The sequence below is a fragment of the Engystomops pustulosus genome, chromosome 4 (assembly GCF_040894005.1).
Source record: "Engystomops pustulosus chromosome 4, aEngPut4.maternal, whole genome shotgun sequence".
Classification (NCBI taxonomy): Eukaryota; Metazoa; Chordata; class Amphibia; order Anura; family Leptodactylidae; genus Engystomops; species Engystomops pustulosus.
In genome coordinates, this window is record NC_092414.1 from 114,380,226 (window position 1) to 114,401,544 (window position 21,319).

The 21,319-nt window shown below is 40.2% G+C and overlaps 1 protein-coding gene across 4 annotated transcripts in view; it reads right to left on the minus strand.

Annotated features, from left to right (window-relative positions):
• Positions 1–21,319, minus strand: part of GRAMD4 (GRAM domain containing 4) — an 84,612-nt gene that overhangs the window by 42,817 nt on the left and 20,476 nt on the right. For 3 of the 4 annotated variants that reach the window (XM_072147094.1, XM_072147095.1, XM_072147096.1), the window contains exons 3-5: positions 16,806–16,926; positions 10,736–10,856; positions 481–539 (exon numbers count right to left, since the gene is read on the minus strand). In XM_072147094.1, the coding sequence (XP_072003195.1) occupies positions 481–539; positions 10,736–10,856; positions 16,806–16,926 (301 nt within the window). Of the gene's footprint in view, positions 1–480; positions 540–10,735; positions 10,857–16,805; positions 16,927–17,172; positions 17,307–21,319 lie in introns of those variants that run through there. The other variant, XM_072147098.1, reaches the window with a different exon arrangement.

Here is a 21,319-nt window from a genome sequence, read left to right on the forward strand (position 1 = left end):
TCACCTTGTGCAGGTTAGAAACAAAACCATTGGCTACTGTAAAATGTGAATGCACCCTTAACCGCTTTTGCTGTGGTGGGGTGCTGGTGGGGACACAGGGCCCAGAACCATGGGGGCTTAGTCTGCCAGTATGAGTATTGGTGGGCTGTTGGGTCTTGATTCCTGCTGGTGCTTTGTTGAAGCGATGGTGGACACTATGTGATGCTGTACCCATTAGTGTAAGGACACACTAAAACAAGGCCACTGTGTTGTGGTTAGTAGGCTCATGCAATTTTAAGCAAAACCACTCAATTCAGAGAGCAAACAAGATATGTTTTTGCATCAGTGTAGCTACAGCATTTTCTATATATGTTTGGTTCATAATGCATAAAAACAAAAATGGTAGGTTTCCTTTAATGAGTTAGATCAGGTGACAGAGACTTCAAAAGTTTAGTTACGCTTCAAGTTAATATCAATAGTAGCTGGTTATTAAACTGGTACCTGCTCCATTGTTTTGAGATTGTCCCCTTGAAGCAGGCTGCACCACAAATTCTTCACTCCTTAAAAGAAAAGTACAAATCATTAATGAAGTGCGAGGGCTCGAAAGTGGCAGAGGGCGCAGTCATACATTGCAGATAAAAACGCATTACAATCAGGTGAAGCTTTGTTAATGTAACAGGTCAAAGACATGAATTGAATGGGTGAATTTGATTTTAAAGGGTAAACCTGTTAGACAAATGTCTTTCCCCTGTTAGATTAACAAAACTACACGTCAAAGCAGATTGCAATGCAGTTTTAGCTAAGGGTGCGGTCACACGTTGCAGTTAAAACTGCATCACAATTAGTTTTGAGGTGGTTTTAGGTGCAGTTTTGTCACTTTCACAGGTGAAGGACAAACTGAATGGGTAAATTTGATTTTGAGGGTGCGTTCACAAGTTGCAGTTAAAACTGCATCGCAATCAGCTTTGAGGTGGTTTTAGGTGCAGTTTTGTCAATTGAACAGGTGAATTTGATTTTGAAGGGGGAACCTTCTCCACAAATGTCATTCACTCATTCAGTTCATGTCTTTCACCTGTTCAATTGACAAAACTGCACCTAAAACCACCTCAAAGCTGATTGTGATGCAGTTTTAACTGCAACGTGTGAAGGAGAAAGCTGTTCCACAAATTTCATTCACCTGTTGATTTGATGTCTTTCACTTGTTAAAATACCCCCCAAAAATTGTGATGCAGTTTTAACTGCAATGTGTGACTGGAACCTTACATGTGACTGCACCCAGAATGAAGGTGTGTAATCAATATACAAAAAGAGGCAATTAAAATGGTTTCTCTGCAATCCCTGTAACAGAAAGAAACAGAAAACTGTCATTTAATAGTACAGATTTTTTCAGTCATCTGTAGCAGGGTAGCTAAAGCAGATTTTGCCGCTGAAATGTGTATTTTGCCTAGGGGAGAAGAAAGATGCGGTTTATGCATGGAGGAGCAGAGGCGGGTCTGAAGAGTTAATCAGAGCTGCTGTGTCTAATTAGACCCAGTACACCTCTGATCATCACCACCAGTGGTTTTCCTCTGCAACTGAGTAAAAGAATACAGTAAAATTAGAGGAAAAAAAAAAAAGTGAAATTGTCCGCCAGGGGTCTTTTATGACCTCATGGGGGACATATGAGGGCGGTTCAATAAGTACCCCTGTTAGAAATGAAGACACCATTTCTTTCCAAAAACAGATATTTCAACATAGTCCTCTTTTAGAAAGATACACTTCTCCCAACATTACTGCCATTTTCTTAACCCCTCTAAAAAAATAGGATTTGTCGAACTCTCCAAAATACGCCACTGTCTTGACAATGACTTCCTCGTTTGAGCTAAAAAAAATTTCCCACAAGCCATCTCTTCATTTTAGGGAACAAGAAAAAGTCGCAGGGAGCTAGATCTGGTGAATACGGGGGGTGCAGCAGCAATTCATAACGCAATTCATGCGGTTTGGCGGCGACAACTCCGGATGAATGTTCTGGTGCATTATCGTGCTGAAACAGCACCTTCTTTTTCTCCAAATGCGGCCGTGTCTCCTTCAATTTCAATTGTGTTGAAGCGGTCCAATAACTCACTGTAGTATTGTCCAGTGATCGTTCTTCCTTTTTCTAAAAAATACATGAGGAGGCCATTGGCATCCCAAAAAATAATTGCCGCCATGACCTTTCCGGCCGTTGGGACAGTCTTTGCCTTCTTTGGAGCTGATTCACCGGGAAAAATCCATTGTTTTGATTATTGCCAAGTTTCTGGTGTGTAATGATGAATCCAGGTTTCATAAACGGTGACAACTCAACGCAAAAACGGATCTCGCTTAAATTGCTACAAACACTGCTTCGAAGTTAAAAACCACACCCGCTTGTTGTCCACCATAAGCAATCGCGGCACTCATCGGGCTGACAATTTTTTCATCGCCAACTACAATACAAAAAACAAAATCGCCATAGTCGCCCCATGGGGCCCTACATGATAGAGCTGAACTTTCTCCTACCACACGAGCTGAGGTGATTGCAAACAGGAACACAACCTCAATCATTAACCACTTTACAGAACAGGACTCCAAGGGCTCGAAAGCTTCTACAATGAGGTAATTGAGCAGTAGGGAGAGGTCCCAGGGGGGAACCAAACATCTCTTAAATGGTGACATTATAGTGGCAGCCATAATGAACCTGGATATCCAGGGTTGGAGGATTTTAAAATAATGAGCTGAAAGTAGATACCTGTACTTTGAGAGCAGCTAGTTCGAGTCCCTTATCTAGTCCTGCCTGTAGAAAATCCAGAATTTTGCCTACATCTGGGTGGTCAAAATCTATGTTAGGAGCAAAATCAGGAACAGGTCCTGGGTCACAACGGGAGGTCAACACTTGGGAAGGAAACACTGTGGAAAGCTTCCTCATAGACATGAAGCGGGGAATGCTGGGAGCCGCCGGTCTTTATAGGAACCCAGGAACTGGGCAGCGCAAATCAGCGCCGGACTGGCGCTTTAAATCTGAGTGTCGTGTGCGCAGTGGCCAGCCAGGACAGAGCCGGAAAATGGTGAGTTCAGAGAGCTCGTAAATGGGCACGGCCACAAAGAGGGGCACAGGTGTGCCTGGGATCCAAGATGTAACTCACGGGGGCACCCGTGACACTGGGACTACCTATCTACTGGGGGGGCATGTGCATATGGTACGGCTCTTACGGAATATAATTTTAAAATATGTGGTGTTCATGGCTCTCCCAGTCAAAATGGTTCCTCACCCCTGCTCTAGATGTAGCAAAGATCATAATCAAGATTCTACATAGCACCAATAGGCATAATGTAACGCATGCAGATAGACAAATGTACATGAACATTGAAGAGTTTGCTGCACTGGCAGAAGTGCACCACACAATTTGATTCAGATTTTCTAACCCACAGGTAGATCATTAAATAAAATCACCCACATGGATTTAATGGTTTTAACCCAAGCATTAGTACATGCTGGCATGTGCCCCTAAATTAGGACCTGTTCTGAATTTAGCAGTTAATGGCTTATTTTTCATAATACGAAAATGGGCCTTTGTATGTATGGGATCCTATGTACGTCACAGCTCTCAACGATTCTATGGTAGTGAATAGGGGGCGGGCATAAACACCGTAGGAGGAGTGAACAATAAATAGCTGATAAAGGCAGAAGGGGCTCATTTGCATATTTTTAAAAGTTATTTTTCACAAAAAATACTGTATTTTTGGACTATAAGACACTTTTTCCGCAAAAAAAAAAAAAAAAATCTTGCTAAAAAGTGTCTCCGTCTTATAGACCGAAGGTGAGGAGAATCCAGCACTGCCAGACCATCCTAACCGCTGTAAGGGAGATCGGCTGATATAGAGCTGCACCCGATCCCCCTGTGATTAGAGTCTCCGCACTGCTCTCCCCTTTCCTGGGTGTCCTACAGGACCTGTGGGATGTCAGAATCATGTGACTGATCACATGCTTCTTACATCACCACATACCATCACCACCCTACATAATGGGGACATGCTGCCCTGAGACAGTGTAAGAAGAAAGGAAAGAGGGAAATAGGTAAAGAGGGGAGGGGGGGGGGCTGTCTTTATAGCTGAGCTGTGTGTGTGTAACGGTATGGATGATGCAGTGCTGTGTGTGTGTGTGTGTAACGGTATGGATGGAGCAGATCTGTGTGTGCGTAATGGTATGGATGGAGCAGATCTGTGTGTGCTTTGCATTAGTGCGACCAACAGGGATATTTTTATTGGTGTCAAATATATTTTTCCTTTTTGGAAGTCTAAATCTGGGGTGCATCTTATAGTAAGAAGAGTCTTATATTCTGAAAAATACGGTAAGCCATTTACAGCTAAATGAAGAACAGTTCCTGGGGCACATGCGAGTATGCTTGGGTGTAACCGTTTAAAGACTAGGGCATTTTCTTTATTTTCATTTTTCGCACCCAATCTTTTAAAATCAATTACTTTTTTTTTTATTTTTGGCATCTACACAGCTGTAGACTTGGGGGCTTGATTCCTTCATAACAAATTGTCCTTCCTTGTGACAGTATTTAATATTCCATGCTTTGTATTGGGAAGCTGGGAAAAATTTCAAATGAGATTATAAAAAATGTATTTGCGCCTTTTTTTGTACACACTGTTTTTATGGCTTCCACAGTGCTCTCCAAATGACACCATGTATTGTTAGGGTTGGCACGATCACAGTGATACCAAGTTTGTATAGGTTTTAATAGATTTAAAACAATTAAAGCCTTTTGTACAAAAGTAAAATGTATTTCATTTTGCCCAACTTTTTCATACTTGTGTGTACAGAGCTGTGCAAGATTTCATTTTTTGTAGGGCAAGCTGAAGTTTTCAAATCTACCTTTATGGGGGTTTTAGAACTTTTGAGAACTTAAAAAATTTTTATGAGTTGCAAAATGGTGAAAAATTGGAGATTCTGAGATTTGGGCACTATTTTCCATTATGGGATTTATTGTTGGAAATAACAGTTTTTATATTTTGATAAATCAGGATTTTTGGGACACAGTGATACCTGACAAGTTTATGATTTAAAGGGATATTCCAGGAATATGAACATCTGACACAAAAACCCATGATGATTTAAATAAATGAATACAACAATACTCAGTGTCAGTCACAAAATGGAGCTTAAATAGTTTGATTTTATGATTCACAACATTTTATGTCCTCTCTAAAGTAGGTGGAGTTATCACCAAGATGGCCGCCACTGGAAAATACAAGTCTCATGATCCTTTAGTTCTCAGTAACTCCTCCTACCTCTCAGGCTCTGCTACCAGTGATGATGTAACAGGTTTTCTTGCACTGTTACCATAGTAATGATGTGTAACTGCCATCACCACAACACTGACAATACTGGATGTGCTGCAACCAACTGACTACAGCCAAACATAGTGGTGATCACATGACCTGCCCAGGCAGGTGCAGGACATGTGATGTGGACATGTGACCAGCGGCCATCTTCTGTTCTGTGACGGACTGCGCGGAGGAAATTAACGGACTGATTAAAGGACCAGTAGCATTTTAATTCTTCATTACAGTCTATGTCATCAGCATTTTTCTGCTAAGGGGAGCAAAATTTTAAATAACAACTAATTACACATTAGCTTATATTTTGAGTTTGCATTTGCATATGAATTATGTTGATTCCTGGAATACCCCTTTAAATGTGTTCTAGGGAAAGGTGCCCACGTAAAGCTGCTGTTTCTGTGAAATGATCCGTTTTGACCACGACAACTAATAGGTTAACTGCCATCACTGTTGCCAGAACCACAGTATCAAACAATTACCATGGAATAGAGCGTGAAAATGCATTTGGTATTCTGGAGCTGCATTTTTGGTACAAGCTTGGTTAGGGTGCTGCATTTCTGTACGCCAGATCTGGTGCTGGCGATTTAGTGAAGCATTCTTTCAGCCATTACAACAGGATACACTCCCTCTCCCCTGTAGATTTTGTTTTAACCAATAAAGGAACTTTTTGAATACAAGCAACAGAATTCTGGTGAGTCTTCTTCAATCTTGTACCTATGCACAACTAGTTGCTTCACGGTAATATAGTTAGAAATACATTGTACATAAAATTCACCAATTGGGGTTCTCCAATTATGATTATTAGAAAGATGAAGCTGAACATAAAACCTGTTTCTGGAATATAACAATAAATGCTCTTTAAGACAGAATGGTGAGCACAAAACATTGGATGTACTGCACAGACGTCTTTCTATACAATACAGTGCCAACGGCTACATCTGTAAAGGGATAAAGGCTCAACGAGTCGTACTAAATTAAATACCAGGCAGCATCTGTTCCCATCAAGGTTCAGCTGAGGCAGCATTGAATGCATTAAGGCAAAGAAAGAATACCTTTTCCCCATCTCAAACAATTTACAAAAATATGATATAATATAATATATATCTTTAAAAAAGACATTCACAACATATATAATAATAACAAGCGAAAAAAAACAAAAAAAGATAAGTTATTTATAGGGAATTTACAGGATAACAAGGGACTAAAAATTTTACATGTATATTACAAAAAAAATATATTTTTGTACAAAATATTACAAACTTTACCAATCATGCTTTAAACCCAACCGTCATTTCAGATGATATTGTGTAGAGGGAAGTGTTGTGAACATTTTTATGATATACAGGCGGTCCCCTACTTAAGAACACCCGACTTACAGATGACTCCTAGTTACAAACGGGCCTCTGGTAATTGGTAACTTAGTGTACTTTAGCCTTGGTTTACAATAAACACCTATAAACAGTTATCACAGGTGTCTGCAATTAGGCTTTATTGCTATTCCTGGTTCTTATGACAACCCAACATTTTTAAAATCCAATTGTCAGAGAGACCAAAAAAATGTTGCCCGGGGTTACAATTATAAAGTATACAGTTCCAACTTGCATACAAATTCAACTTAAGAACCTATCCTGTACGTAACCCAGGGACTGCCTGTACTCCGATATGATTAAGTAAATTCTTCTTAGTATGTAAAGAAAAAGACTGCTAGGTGCCTCTTAGTTAGAATGTTACTTCTACATTGTTATGGCAAATCTGTCTACAGGACTGGAAAGGACTCTCTCCCTCACACATATGAGAGAGTTAACCCTTCCTGCTCTCTATAGTATGCTATATTCAAAACATCAAGCTTAAAGTAAAAGGGGGATAATCCTCATTACCAGAGCTGTTTAACCAAACACGGGGAGTTTACATGGGAGCTCATGCAGTCTCCATAGATAGTAGCTTGATTTTTGTATTAATAACCAAGCAGAATTTGTTAATTAAGTATATACTATATATAAGCCCTCACACAGCTCTTTACATGGAAAAATATAAAAATATAAAATATAAAACTAGCTTTTTGAAGGTGGGGAATGAAAAATGGAAACACAAAAACGAAAAAGGGTCTCGGCGTTAAGAAGCAGCAGTCAGTAATTCTCCTCCAATCAATGACAATGAAGAGTACTGGTAACACGACATGCACCAAACTTCTGCAACATACTGGGGGAGATGTATTAATGGGTCAGTCTTTAGACCAAAGCAGAGTAGAACTAGACAGTTCTCTGCTGTGCAAGATTTATCAAAGTGTCAGATGCTGGATGATTAACCTGGTGCAGTGTAAAACTGGCTATCCGCACTTCACACCTCATATTAGTTGATCTAGTTTGCTATGCTACATCATATTTTCTGTCACAAACAGACTGAATACTGCATGGACTATTTCTGCTGTGATTATGCCTTCGTTTTACCAAGGACAGGAACATTTTTGAGGCATAAAAAGTGTCTGCAATATCTCCAAAGAGTTTGTATGTTCTCTATGCGTTTGCTCCAGGTCCTCCAGTTTCCTCCCACTCTTCATAACATACTGGTAGGTTGATTAGATTGTCAGCCCCATTGGGGACGGGGACCGATTTGGCAAGCTCTGTGCAGCGCTGCGTAATCTGTGTGCGCTATATAAAGAATTACTATAAATTATAATTAAATTGCTAAAGTATTCTCGCATAGACAGAATGATGCATCCCCCCCATTGTGAGAAAAACAATTGGTTACATGATGGATTAACCCCTTCACAAATAATGTGTATATACATGATTATGCATTCAATGGTGTATGTGTACCACTTTTTTTCCATTTTGCTATCCATACAGAGTATAAATGGGAAAAAAAAGACACTAAAAACAACTCTGTATGCTAACATATGAAAAAAAGTGCAAAATAGTAAATTTGGTTTCTCCTTTATGGTACTGGCCTAAAGAATAAAAAGTGACCATACAGTGCTAGAAATAAAAATCCCATAAGAAAATGACACAACTGTTTTTTGTTTTGTTTTTGGAATCTTTTCCAGCTTTCCAGTAAACTGCACTGGATATTAAATTGTACCAATAAGAAGTATACTGTGCCCCAGATATTTAAAAAAAAAAAAAAAAAAAAAAAAAATGTAAAAAGGATTATATGATAGATTATAGATTAGATAATATGGATTTTTTAACTTTTGTAAATGTTTGAAAACATAAATTTGGTATCCCTGCGATTGTACGGACCCAAAGAGTTATGTAGACATGTCATTTGGGGCGCACAGTGAAAGACGTAAAATCCAAAGCCCAGGAGAAAATGGCATATTTTTTTTCACCAATTTCACTGCGTTTGGAATTTTTTTTCGTTTCGCAGTACACAGCATGGAATATTAAACAGTCACGAAGTGCAATTCGTTATGCAGAAAACAAGCCCTCACACAGCTATCTACATGGAAAGAAAAAGTTGTAGATTTTTGCAGGTGGGGAGTGAGAAATGAGAATGCATAAATGAAAAAAAGGGTCTGGTCGTTTAGAGGTTAAACAGAAATAAAAATAAAAGCTTTAGGAAACAAATTTGCATTAACATATTCCTTATTTTTAAACTTCCATGCACAGAGTTGTGAAAAGTGTTATTGATTGGCACATATCAATTTATATTTTTACAGATTAAGCATTTTAGGACATGGGATTCCTAACGAGGTTTTTCTTACGAGTTTTATTTTAAATATAAGAAGGGGGGGTATGAATTTTTGTTTTCTGGAATCCATTTTTTTTTTTTCAAAGAAAAAAAAAAAAAAAAAGTTACATTTTCTTGATTGTTCAGAAAATATCCGGCAGCTGTACTTTATTGCACATTAGGGTGCTTTCAGGCAGCAGTGTACTTGCCCAGAACCTCTTAACTTTTATGGGTCCGGATCATGGTGTGGTGACCACATGGTGCATGACTGGACCAAGTCGAGCGGCCGCCCCACTCGGTCTTGGTGCGGTGACAAAGTGTAATCCCCACAATGATTTAGTCGTAAAACATGCAACCAAATCAGTACCCCTGAACGGCCATGTGAATGAGCCCTTATTGTGAATAAACGGCTTAGCTCTTATACCCTGAATCCCTGATGCGACGTGACAGACCTAGAAGCCTGGAGGAGGCTACAAACATCATCATGGCAGATGCCCTTGCATGACATTAGGGGAGGGAGGTTAGCGCTAAGATGGTGCTCATGTTTAGGAGTAGCATCTAACAGACATGCAGTGTTGGAAAAGGAGACAAGAAAAAAAAAAACACAGAAGCCAGTTGTATTATGTATTTTACCGCTGTAGATGTCTGATACAGGTGCAGCTATTAGTGTCTAGCGGATAAGAGGAAAGTAATAGGAAGGGTAGCTATATAATGACCTATTTAGCATATTTCTACAAGTCTGCTTTGTAAATAGTTAAATCAATAGGGAACATACATCCCCTCAACCATCATGTGACTATTGAATATGGAAGTGTGATGTGTACAGCAGCAGTCATAGCAGGTAATCTGTAAAGTGTACATCTAATGTGTCCCAGTGGAAAACACAGAGCAGTCAGGCCAAGTTATTAGCAAGCAGATCTATTTTTACAGCTGATGCCTGACAGGAGGAGGCTATGCTGTGAGATTACACTTCTCTGCAATAACAGTGTTATTTGTTGTCTGGTTCACAAATAGCTCCTGTATCTATATACCTAACGTGGAACAATTTTACTTCCATTTTACTTTTCCATTCAAGCTTTTTTTTTTTTTGCACATCAACTTAAAAGAAAAAATAATAAAAAAAAAAAATCAGCAGGTTCAGCATGAAACCGATATCCATGACAGAATCTGACGTGTATTTACCACCAAGCACATATTCAGAATATGAATTGGGCACACACGTAATGATGAGGTGTTGTCCCTGTTATATGAGAAGAATGGCAGCTGCTGATAGAAATTATAGAGTATGTCTCAGCAAATGTATGCCTTTTATTTACATACTCAGCAGCACGATCAGGGATGTGTAATAAGATGCCAATGTTTACAAGCCTGGCCTCTACAGCAAAACACTTTCTGTACCAACTGGTTCATTAACATGGCACATAACACAGTTGTGTCTTCACAGCTTTTGTACTAAAATATAGTACAAAAGCTGCATTCATTTAAGGTGGCATGCAAAAACACACAAATTATCTCCATAAGGAGAATGAATCCCTTCTTGAAGCATATTAAATCCTGCTTACATTGGCAGGGTATTGTATGAGCTGCCGCCCATCCAGGTCATGATCGAGAGCTGTAGACCTCTTTTGTGTCCGTGATCTAGTGCTGCCAGGTGACGGTCAGAATAACGGCTGTGTGCATGTAGCCTAACAATTATTTACAGCACTAAGAAATCAAGAGTTTAAATCACAAAAGTTTACATTACCTTGCTTTTACCAATTCCGTCATCTTCTGTTCTAGTTCTACTCTTTTTTGCCTTTCCTTTTCCAGGTCCTGCTTTAAAGTTTCAATGTTGGTCTCTTCCCTTAGCTTCCGGAGCTCTTCCTCTATTACAAAAGGAAAACAGAAAAAAAAAATTCTAATGTCTTGTAAGCGACGTTGAATGCTGTGGTAGAACTGCTTTGTAAGTTTCTGACAGAATCCACTGTGCACCACAGATTACCCAACAGCATACAGCCATGACATGGGTAAAATATGGAGTACACACAGCCCACAAATACAGCTATTACAGCCGCATATAAAAACAATGATCATGTGCAGGTAGCGGGTGTGTAATACGTGTTTCCATGATCGAGCTGGGCCAACCCATAAAATCATGTGATTGTTGCCCAGCAACCAACAACAAAAATCAGCCAGAAAACCCCAGTACACCAGGGTGCAATCAGGTTTTTTTGGGAGCCCCATTGAAATCTGAGCCACAAACACAGATTAGAATAGCAAATACTGAGATTTTCCTCAGGGGCACACCTGAGTGAAGTTGGCCCCCACCTTGTTCAAATCAAACAAAATTGGTGTCAAACATTTGTGCTACGTTTGTGCAGCAGAAATTTTAATTTGTGCCGCTATTGTTTTTTTAATAAAAGTTTCCCAAGGTCAAAGGTCACCCCCCCCCCACATTACCCAAATAAAACTGTTGCTAATCAATTGTGCTACGTTTGTGCTGCTCAAATTTTCGTTTGTGCTGCTTTTATTTTGAATATATGAACAAAATTTTAAAAAGGTCAACCAGCCCCCCCCCCCCCACATTAACTGAATAAAACAAAACTGGTGTGTCAAACGGTAGAGCTACGTTTGTGCAGCAAAAATTTTTGTTTGTGCTGCTATCATTTTTAATATATTCATAATCATCAGAGTTCATTCCTTCCAAAGTACAATGTGTTTGCTAGCTCCCCCTGGTGATCAAACTGTCACTAGGTTTGTTTTTTTAACCAGTTCATCCTAAACCTGAACCTATGTAAACACCTAAACATACCTTAAAAATGATAGCAGCACAAACGAAAAATGTTTGCTGCACAAACGTAGCACTAACGTTTGACACCAGTTTTTGTCCTTTAAAATTTTGTCCATGTATTCAAAACAAAAGCAGCACAAACAAAAATGTGATCAGCACAAGTGTATCACAATTGATTGGCACCAGTTGGACAATGTGGGGGGGCTGGTTGACCTCAAGAAACTATTAATAACTTAAAAACGGCACAAATGAAAATTTCTGCTGCACAAACCCGCACAAACATAGCACAAAAGTTTGACACCAATTTTGTTTGATTTGAGCCAACTTCACTCAGGTCCCAGGCACTGGGTTCTGGCAAAGGGCTGAGGAATCCTGAGCATGAGCCCACAGAAACACAAGGAGCCGGGAGACAGCCGTGCACAAAAAAAAAAACACACACACTTCAAATTTTGGCTGGCGAATTTTAATTGGGTCAAAAAACAAATAGAAAACTTTTTATTTTTTATTTTTTTTAACAGCTCTTCAACTTCATTTTCATGTCCGGTTTCATAGTCATGGGATATATAGTAGTTTCTCTAGAACTGTGACTATTGATAGAGAAACAAAATCCTTTCCATCCGTTATTCCTAATTGGAATAACGGATGGAAAGGAAATGGCAACTGGAGCTAATTTGTGCTTTGCAAATTTTGCTCTTAATGATACATTTTCATAAGATAAGAAAACTCATGTAAGTACAGTTGCTGCTGTCATCATAGCAGAATTTGGGACTATAAAAAGGTAAGGGAGTTCAGCAAAAATGTTAAAACAAATTATTAATCGCTTGTCATATAGATAGTACCTCGCGTTCATCTATTTTTGTGCCTGGTTTGTTAATTTTGGCTTGTAATTTATGTTAGTTGGTGTTCTGCCTTATTAAATGTGTTTTGCATTGTCGCAAGGTCAATTCATTTGCGCCTTAATTGTTGCAAATTATTGTCCTACAAAGTAGATCTTATTTGGGACCAATAAGAAAGCTAGATTGAGAAAAAAAAAATGTCCAGACTACCGTATATACTCTAGTATAAGCAGAGTTTTTCAGCACAATTTTTGTGCTGTATATTCCCCACTCGGCTTATACTCGGGCACAGCGGCTGACATCACAGTTGTGCGCCAGCTGGGTCGCGGTGCAGGCGCCGGCCTGAAGAATGATGAGGTGCTGCGGACATGAAGATGGAAGCCGAGCTGCCCGGGCCGTCGGAATGGTGAGTACGGAGTTTATTTTTTGGGGGGCTGGTAGGCTGTATCAGCTTATACAGTACTCGAGTCAATAGGTTTTTCCAGTTTTTTGTGTTAAAATTAGGGGTCTCGGCCTATACTCGTGTCAGCTTATACCCGAGTATATACAGTACCTTTTGCTGTAAGTGCAGCAACTAAAAGTTAAAGATATGTTTAGATATTGCCTTTTTTTATAATGTATAGGAAACAAAGTCTGCTATCATTTTTAGATCTGTACCTTCAATAATCCCACTCAAAAATGAGAAAGATGATAACATTCTATATTTAGTATTTTTTCATGTTGCATACAGTTAATGTTTCATTTGGGAAGCAGAGACCTTTGTTTCCAGTAACAAAAAGGGAGGTTTGTTTCAAGTGCACCTGCTCAGAGAAGATGTATTTTTTTCAATTTTTCCAGCTACTTTTTAAACGCAAAATAATGATAGATGCAATGCAAACATCTGCAGAACACCCATTCACCATCTCAGATAAGGTACAGAAACTCAAAACCTTGAAGTTCTGACTTTTGCATGCACCCAAAAAAAAAAGACAATTCGGGGACAAATTTAATACCGCTCCAAAAAAATTGTGCAAAAAAAGGCAAAAGCTATCTAAAAAATTACGATCAATATCTTCAATGTCATTATTCACAAAGCAAAGCCTAAAATAGTGCTTTTCTGATTTACAAAATTTAAGGGGTTTCCAAAGTAGGCTGACTTATCTTTAAGATGGCCACCACCTACAACTTCCGTGATTACTCAGTAAGAGTAAGAGAGGAAGAGCGTGCTCCATCTTTAGCCGTACGTACGGCCCGGCAGCACACCTCCTTGTGGAGAGGGGATGAGCAGTCCAAGCCCAGTCGTAGCATATGTTTGTGTAGAAGAAGCCCAAGGTAGAGAAGCTTGTACTACAGTTTCTACCGCCAGCATTAGATGAGACAAGACAATGGCGGTAGTGTGTTTCCTAACTTACAGAAACGTATGTTAACAACATGACAATGGGGCTTGCTCTCCTTTTTTTTCTTTATTAGTTAAAGCTCTCCTCATTATCTGAGAAAAAATAAGAGAGTGTGAAATAAAAAGGAAGCATTGCTTCTTCCTGCAGTTTCCACTTCGGGCTATGGAAAAAGCGTATACCAAGTCTGCAACAAAAATCCACAAGAACTTATGAGGGGAGAGATTTTTCTGCAGTATGACAAGACAGAATACAGATGCAACAGAGCTCTGAGAGAAGATGCTCCAGAACAATAGCATTCTCTATGAAAATACACGTCAGGTAAGGTGATCCTTGAAGGCTATGCTTTATTCAAGGGAAATAAACACATATGGTGCTAGGTTCCTGTAGTAGTTTTTCTTGTCATGCATTCATAAATAATCATTTCCAAATTGCACCTATTTTCAGAGTCTTGGCTGTGGGGTGTTCCTTAGCCCTAGAACTAGAGGCCCTAGAACCTCCTGCCAAGATAATGCTCTCTCCACGTTCTTACTGAAGCTGAATATACTGAAAGACACATTTTTCACAAAATCTTATCTTTTTCCATTAATACTGCTATTTCAGGAAGAGGAAAGACAGAAGTGAACATTACAGGTGGAGTCAGTAGGTGGCGTGGCTGGGATAAGAAGGCCTTGCCAGAGCTTGAGGGTGCCCTGACAAGCAGAACTTGCAATGCGAAGCTTGGCCTGATCCAGCTGCATTTTCCGTGAAACACATGCAATCATTAACGAGCAGCCAGTGTTTTGCATTGTTTACATGCAAAACACCGGGTGCGTGTTGCCAATCACGTGTTTCACTCAAAACGCAGATATGATTGGGCTAAGCCCCACCCCTGTGCACTGGGTTTCTAAATGCATTGCAAGCGCCGTGTCTGACAGTACCCTTAACATGTAGAGAGAAGGAGAGGATTGTCTGCATCATAGGCCTCATGTCTTCTTCCTCTACTCCACTACATCCTCCTTTCCCGCCTGCTCAATGCAGATATCAGGAAGTGGGGACAGGTGAGGGCTGCATGAGTTTAGAAGAGAGAAGACTGACACAGGCTGCAGTTGATAACCTCTCCTAGGACTCACCACATGTTGCAAGCAGGGAGCCAGGTAATGTGAATTAAAAACTTATTTAAACTACTGAAATGATTCAGAATGCTGACAGACATTTTAAAATCGACATAGTATAGGCCAGTGATGGCGAAACTTTTGGAGACAGAGTGCCCAAGCTACAACCGAAACCCACTTATATGTCACAAAGTGCCAACATGACAATTTAAGCAGTAACTTATTGATCCCTACAGGCTTTAATCGTATTGGCCTCCTGAGTTCAACAACACAATAGAAAGATGGAGACATTTGGATTGTAGCTTCCCTCCAGGGTGCCCTGAAGAGGAAGGATCAGGGGACCCAGAGCAGGAGCTCCAATGACAATCCATCTCTATCCACACCTTCTCGCTCCTCCTGTAGTCCTGGCAGCCAAGGATGTTGCTTTAAAATAGCACTGAGCAAGACACGACCTGAGCTGTATTGGATCACAGAAGAAATCCTTGAGTCTTGGCTTGCAAACTATGTGTTGGGGTGAAGGCCTGGGTGCCCACAGAAAGGGCTCTGAGTGCCACATCTGGCACCCGTGCCATAGGTTCGCCACCACTGGTATAGGCTATTGAAGCTCGCCACAAGCTAAAAATCACATTCCTTGTGACAGGTTAGCTTTAAAGGGAACCTGTCACCGGGGACCTAATTTTTCACTAAAGAGATTGTAAAAGCCCATGACACCTGCAGTGCAAATCTGCCTTTCTGCCTTTTCTAAGCATTTGCATTACAATATAATTGTGTGTTATAACTTACCTTGCATCCTGACAAAATCCTGGGGTAGTCACAGGGGCTGGACTTTGGTTTGCATGCATTTCAAAAAACAACATGTGACTTGTCTGAGCTGCATGCTACCTCCATCTTTGTGCTCCTGTACAGTTGTCCCTCCCCCACTGATGTAAGGCTGATTAGGCTGTGACCTCTGAGAAGAAGCAGGAGGTGGAGCTAGACAGGAGCACAAAGGTGGGGGCCAAGCTCTGAGGAGTGGGTAACACAGACAGGCCACATGTAGTTTTTTTTAAATGCATCCAAACCAAAGTCCAGCCCCTGTGACTACCCCAGGACTTTGTCGGGGAGCAAGGCAAGTTATAACACACAATTATATTGTAATGCAAATGCTTAGAAAAGGCAAGAAGGCAGATTTGCACTGCTGGTGTGAAGGGCTTCTGCAACCTGTCTTTAGTGAAAATGAGATCCCTGGTGACAGGTTCCCTTTAAACTCTGTTGCAAAATAGTTCTGGGGTGAAAAGCAGCAACATACACACACAGTCATGTGAACTAACCCTTAATGCTTTAGTAAGATTGACACACAAACAAATGTATACACAAAAAATGGGGTCAAGTATATAAGATGAGAATACACTTCCGAAATATGGTAACTGTTTTTTAAGCCTAAAAGAGGTGTGATTATTGTAGATCAGCACAGCAACAACCATGCCATTTGGAACAGTCTCTCTAGTAAGGAAAGTCTAAAAACCCAATATTCAGCGATCAGGCCCAATAGCAGTTTTATAGGCTACCTTTTTGGTACTTGATTATGCAAAGGTTATTAACAAAAAACATTTATAATCAATAAGTTTGGATTGAATACAACAAGGAAACACAGTTTATGATACATCAGTGCCTTTTACCAACAGATATAATGCACACGGCCCAGAGGCTGCTAGCATGCATAGTAGATCTCATGACGTTTTGCAAGATACACAGTACTTACGCAGAAAGTGTTTTTCCAGTAAGGCAATTTCCAGATGTCCCTTAACCTCGTTGAGTCGGTCCGTTTCTGTCCGGTTATATTCCGGTATTCCGGACGCCATGATGATGGTTTCTGAATTAGCCTAGGAGAGGGTTAAACAGCAAGATCAACCAGATGCAGTAAACACCAGACTCACACTGCAATATGAACATATTAATAATGCAAACTTAACTTATGTACATAGCAAAATTAAGAGATTTCCCTCTGTCTACAACAACTGTTCAAATAACACAGTGCCTGTCTTCTAAATAAAGAAAGCCTGCTCCAGAAACATGGGTAAACAGGGAAGCAATAATCTTATTATATGTGCAGTGGTCAGAGAACAAACCCTGCTGTGTCTGATGTGTCACGAAAAGTAGAAAAGCAGCATTCTGGTGAGCTCCAAACTAGAGCAGAAAGCCTTTTCACCAGCGAAGACAGTACAAGAAATAGACGCAGACATGAGCAGTCAGCATTCCTGCAGCAGCGAGGAGGAGAGACGTCACTGGAGCCTTATAAACTGATAGGGAGGGACCCGAGTAGAAACACTGCAGGGCTGCAAGATTCTGACCTGGACAGCACAGGGAAGGTCCAAACCAGAAAATAGCTGCCGCTCAGTGAATGAGACAAATTTACACACATGCTGTTATAAATACTATGGCTATGCCTGTAAGTGACAATATCAGGAGCTACGCCAATGCCACATGTGGATTCTGTACAGGGCTTGAAAACATATTCTCTGCATTGCTTTTCTGCAACAAATTAATAGTCAAAGGGTTTAAAAAAAATAAATAAATCTTTTGTCAAAAAACAAGAGCCTATAATTTTCCCATGCAGAGCGTAATAAGCATAGGCAACAAATCACATTGTAAACTGCAGCCTCACATGTTGCTTGTTATATTCATGACAATATTATAAACTGCAATGAAACCAGGTACGAATGATCAAAAGAACACATGCAATGGGCTCTACACAAATGGTACATCACTAAGACCAGCAAATGGCTATAGTAGTGATCTAAGAAGATAAAGCCTTTTCTCATGTGGCAATGACGGATAAAAATAAACAAATTAAGCATGTGCTTTAAAATATGAAAACAATTGTTCCAGAATGTGATTTCCATAAAGGAGGGGAAGAAAAAAAAAAAAAAAAGTCCAAATCTCCACTTTTATCAACATTTTGACACCCATAAAATTGAATAAAACAATGAAATGGTCCCAAAATAATATCACTAAAAGGCGAGTTCATCACAGGAAAAAAAAAAATTAAATGTTACCCAGCTTCATACATTGAACTACCGAAAAGAATTGGTGTCACTACATGGCGATTAAGAATACAAGTTAAACTACTGCGATTCTTTAGTCCTTATATACAGACTGTGAGGGCTAGAAGTGTCAATTAAAGACTGTGACGGTTGTAGCTATGACTGCTAGATACTGGCATTATGTGGCCCTGCATAAAGCTCCTTTATGGTCCGTGTGTGTGGCTGTACAAAGAACAAGTATAACAAAGAAATTTATTATTTATATAGTTATCAACTAACCTGAATTTGGAAGTTGCACTTGGTAAAGGTCAACTTAACAGTCAGACAGTGATGGCATTGTGTACGTGAAAGAAGGGTGCTAAATAATGAAAGGTGCCAAGAAATTATAAATTAATAGATATGTGCAGGAGCAGACCACAAGAACAGAGGGGCCTCCTGTAACACAAGAAGACTGTGTAGAGACCAGGTGTTATCTGCAAGGATTTAACCCCTTCCCGCCGCGGCCCTTTTTCGATTTTGCGTTTTCATTCCCCACATTCAAAAATCTGTAACTTTTTTATTTTTCCATGTACAGAGCTGTGTGATGGCTTTATTTCATGCCGTGTACCGGGAAAAAAATTCCAAATGCAGTGAAATTGGTAAAAAAAACGCATTTGTGCCATATTCTTGTGGGCTTGGATTTTACGGATTTCACTGTGCTCCCCAAATGACATGTCTACTTTATTCTTTGGGTCGGTACGATTACGGGGATACCAAATTTGTATAGGTTTTATAATGTTTTCATACATTTAAAAAAATTAAAACCTCCTATACAAAATTTTTTGGGGGGATTTTGCCATCTTCTGGGGCTAATAACTTTTTCATACTTTGGTGTACAGAGCTGTGGGTGGTGTCATTTTTTGCAGATTTTGATTACGTTTACAATGTTATCATTTTTAGGACTGTAAAACCTTTTGATCACTTTTTATAGAATTGAAAAAAAAATTTTACATGGCAAAAAAGTGCCATTTTCGACTTTGGGCGCGATTTTCCGTTACAAGGTTAAACACAGTGAAAAACCGTTATCATATTTTGATAGATCGGGCATTTTCGGACACGGCAATACCTAATGTGTTTATGATTTTTACTGTTTATTTATATTTATATCAATTCTAGGGAAAAGGGGGGTGATTTGAATTTTTAGGTTTTTTTTAATTATAATTTTTTTATTTTAACTTTTATTTAATTTTTATTTTTACTATTTTTCAGACTCCCTAGGGTACTTTAACCCTAGGGTGTCTGTACGATCCTATCATATACTGCCATACTACAGTATGGCAGTATATGGGGATTTTACTACTCATACATTACCATGTGCTGACAGCACATGGTAATGAATGGGTTAACCCGAAGTAGCTTCGGGTCTTCGCGAGACCCAAAGCTACCAAGGCGGCGGATCGCCGCTCCCTGATGACGTCACGGGGAGCGACGATCCACGGAAAGATGGCGGCGCCTGCCGCCGGCACCTTTGCAATATGCAGCAAAGACTTGCCGGCTATGGAGAGGGCTTGTACAGGCGCCCATGTACCGGGACCCGACATGTGACGTAGTACTACGTCACATGTCGGTAAGGGGTTAAGGAGGTAACAGTGGCTTTAAAAGAGGTTGTTAAAGGGAACAAGAACAGGCACATTACTCACCCCCTTCCACTGTGCCTTTGTTGAAAAGTGCAGCACAGGTGCCCCAGCATTAAATCTGTCTCCTCCCACCAGTAAAATCGTTCCCCAAACTTTATTAGGCTTTGTCTTTGCTGGTCCAGCCCACTGTTATGATGCTCCGCCCATCATTGATTGGCCCCACCCATCAGGGGGTGCATTTCCCACATAGTGCTCTCTGCTAAATACACAATGCAGTGAGTGTAACAGTATTCAGGTAAGGCCAGGAAGAGGACTTCCATTCGGGTCAGGCTGAGATTTAAAGAGACACTGAGCTGTCAAAAAAAGGGGCGTGGTTCAGTGGTATCTCGGGAGAAAATTTTACCAACTCTTCTTTAGTCATTTATGAGAAAAACTGCTGTATAAAGGTAGAGCGCTACAGTTGCAGATAATTTCGGATAACACAGGGAAGCTTTTTAACCCTTTACTAGTAAGTAATACTGGTGTGAGGGTAAAATTCTGGCAATAGGTCTTCTTTAAGCAATGCTTAATGGATATAGATTATATTTGTGCATGTTTGTTTTAGCAAAACACCTCTATGAGGCTACTTGCACACTGCCATATGCTCGCCCGGCCTTAGCCCTGCTCCCCCTTCCTCTCACCATAGTGATCCACGGTGCTCAGCTGTACATACAGGGAATAATAGAGTATGCTCTTTTACCTTTGCCGGTCATCATAGGGTCACCGGGCGCCATAGTTGTCTATAGGGATGTATATATATCCGTAAAGGTTTTTTTCTCAACTTAATAGCTCTTGGGATGTAAAACAACTTTGACTATTATTTTGTTACCTATATGCATCAGTTTCTTTTCTATAGCCCTCAGATTACCTCAGTGCTGCAATGGCTGCTTCCTCTCTCTCTGGAGTCCGTATTTTGTTTATAGATTGTTTCATGGGAGGGGAGTGACTGCTGATCCCTGCTCACAGTGGTGGAGGAGATCATGTGACGGAGCTCTTTGTTTAAGTAGCAGAGCTGGATGTGTTCAGTACAGTGGATGCAGAAGTCTCCTGTACAGAACAGGGAGGTACAAGATCTCCCCTGTTTCCTACCAGTTCCTACATCCTAGTCTGTGATGTCATGGGCACTTTGTGCACTGTACAGATAAGCTATCAACCCTTAGTACTCACACAACACAGGCTATAGACTTCATGTAACTGGTTTACTGATTTATTCCACTTATTACAAGTTCCCTGCTCCTCCACGTGATGGAAGCTGCCAGGCTAGTTACCATATACATCCTGTATGTGCACTGTTTAGTGGATTTACTTGTGGGAAACTAAATGGATTTAATGCTAAATTAGTAAAGAGAGATCAGAAGGCATCATGGGATGTGTGGGCAAGCTATCTGGCCTTAGACTGAGGGCATAGACTGACGGACCTTAGTCTGCACCCACTTCACCTCTGGTGAGAAATATTTTTGTCAAACACTTTCAGAACAGAAAATGCCATAACTTTGAAAAGAAAACCGCGAGCAGCATAAAGTAGGCATCTTCTGTTTTTTTTTTAAAGGGGGGGGGGGGGATCATATATAATAATT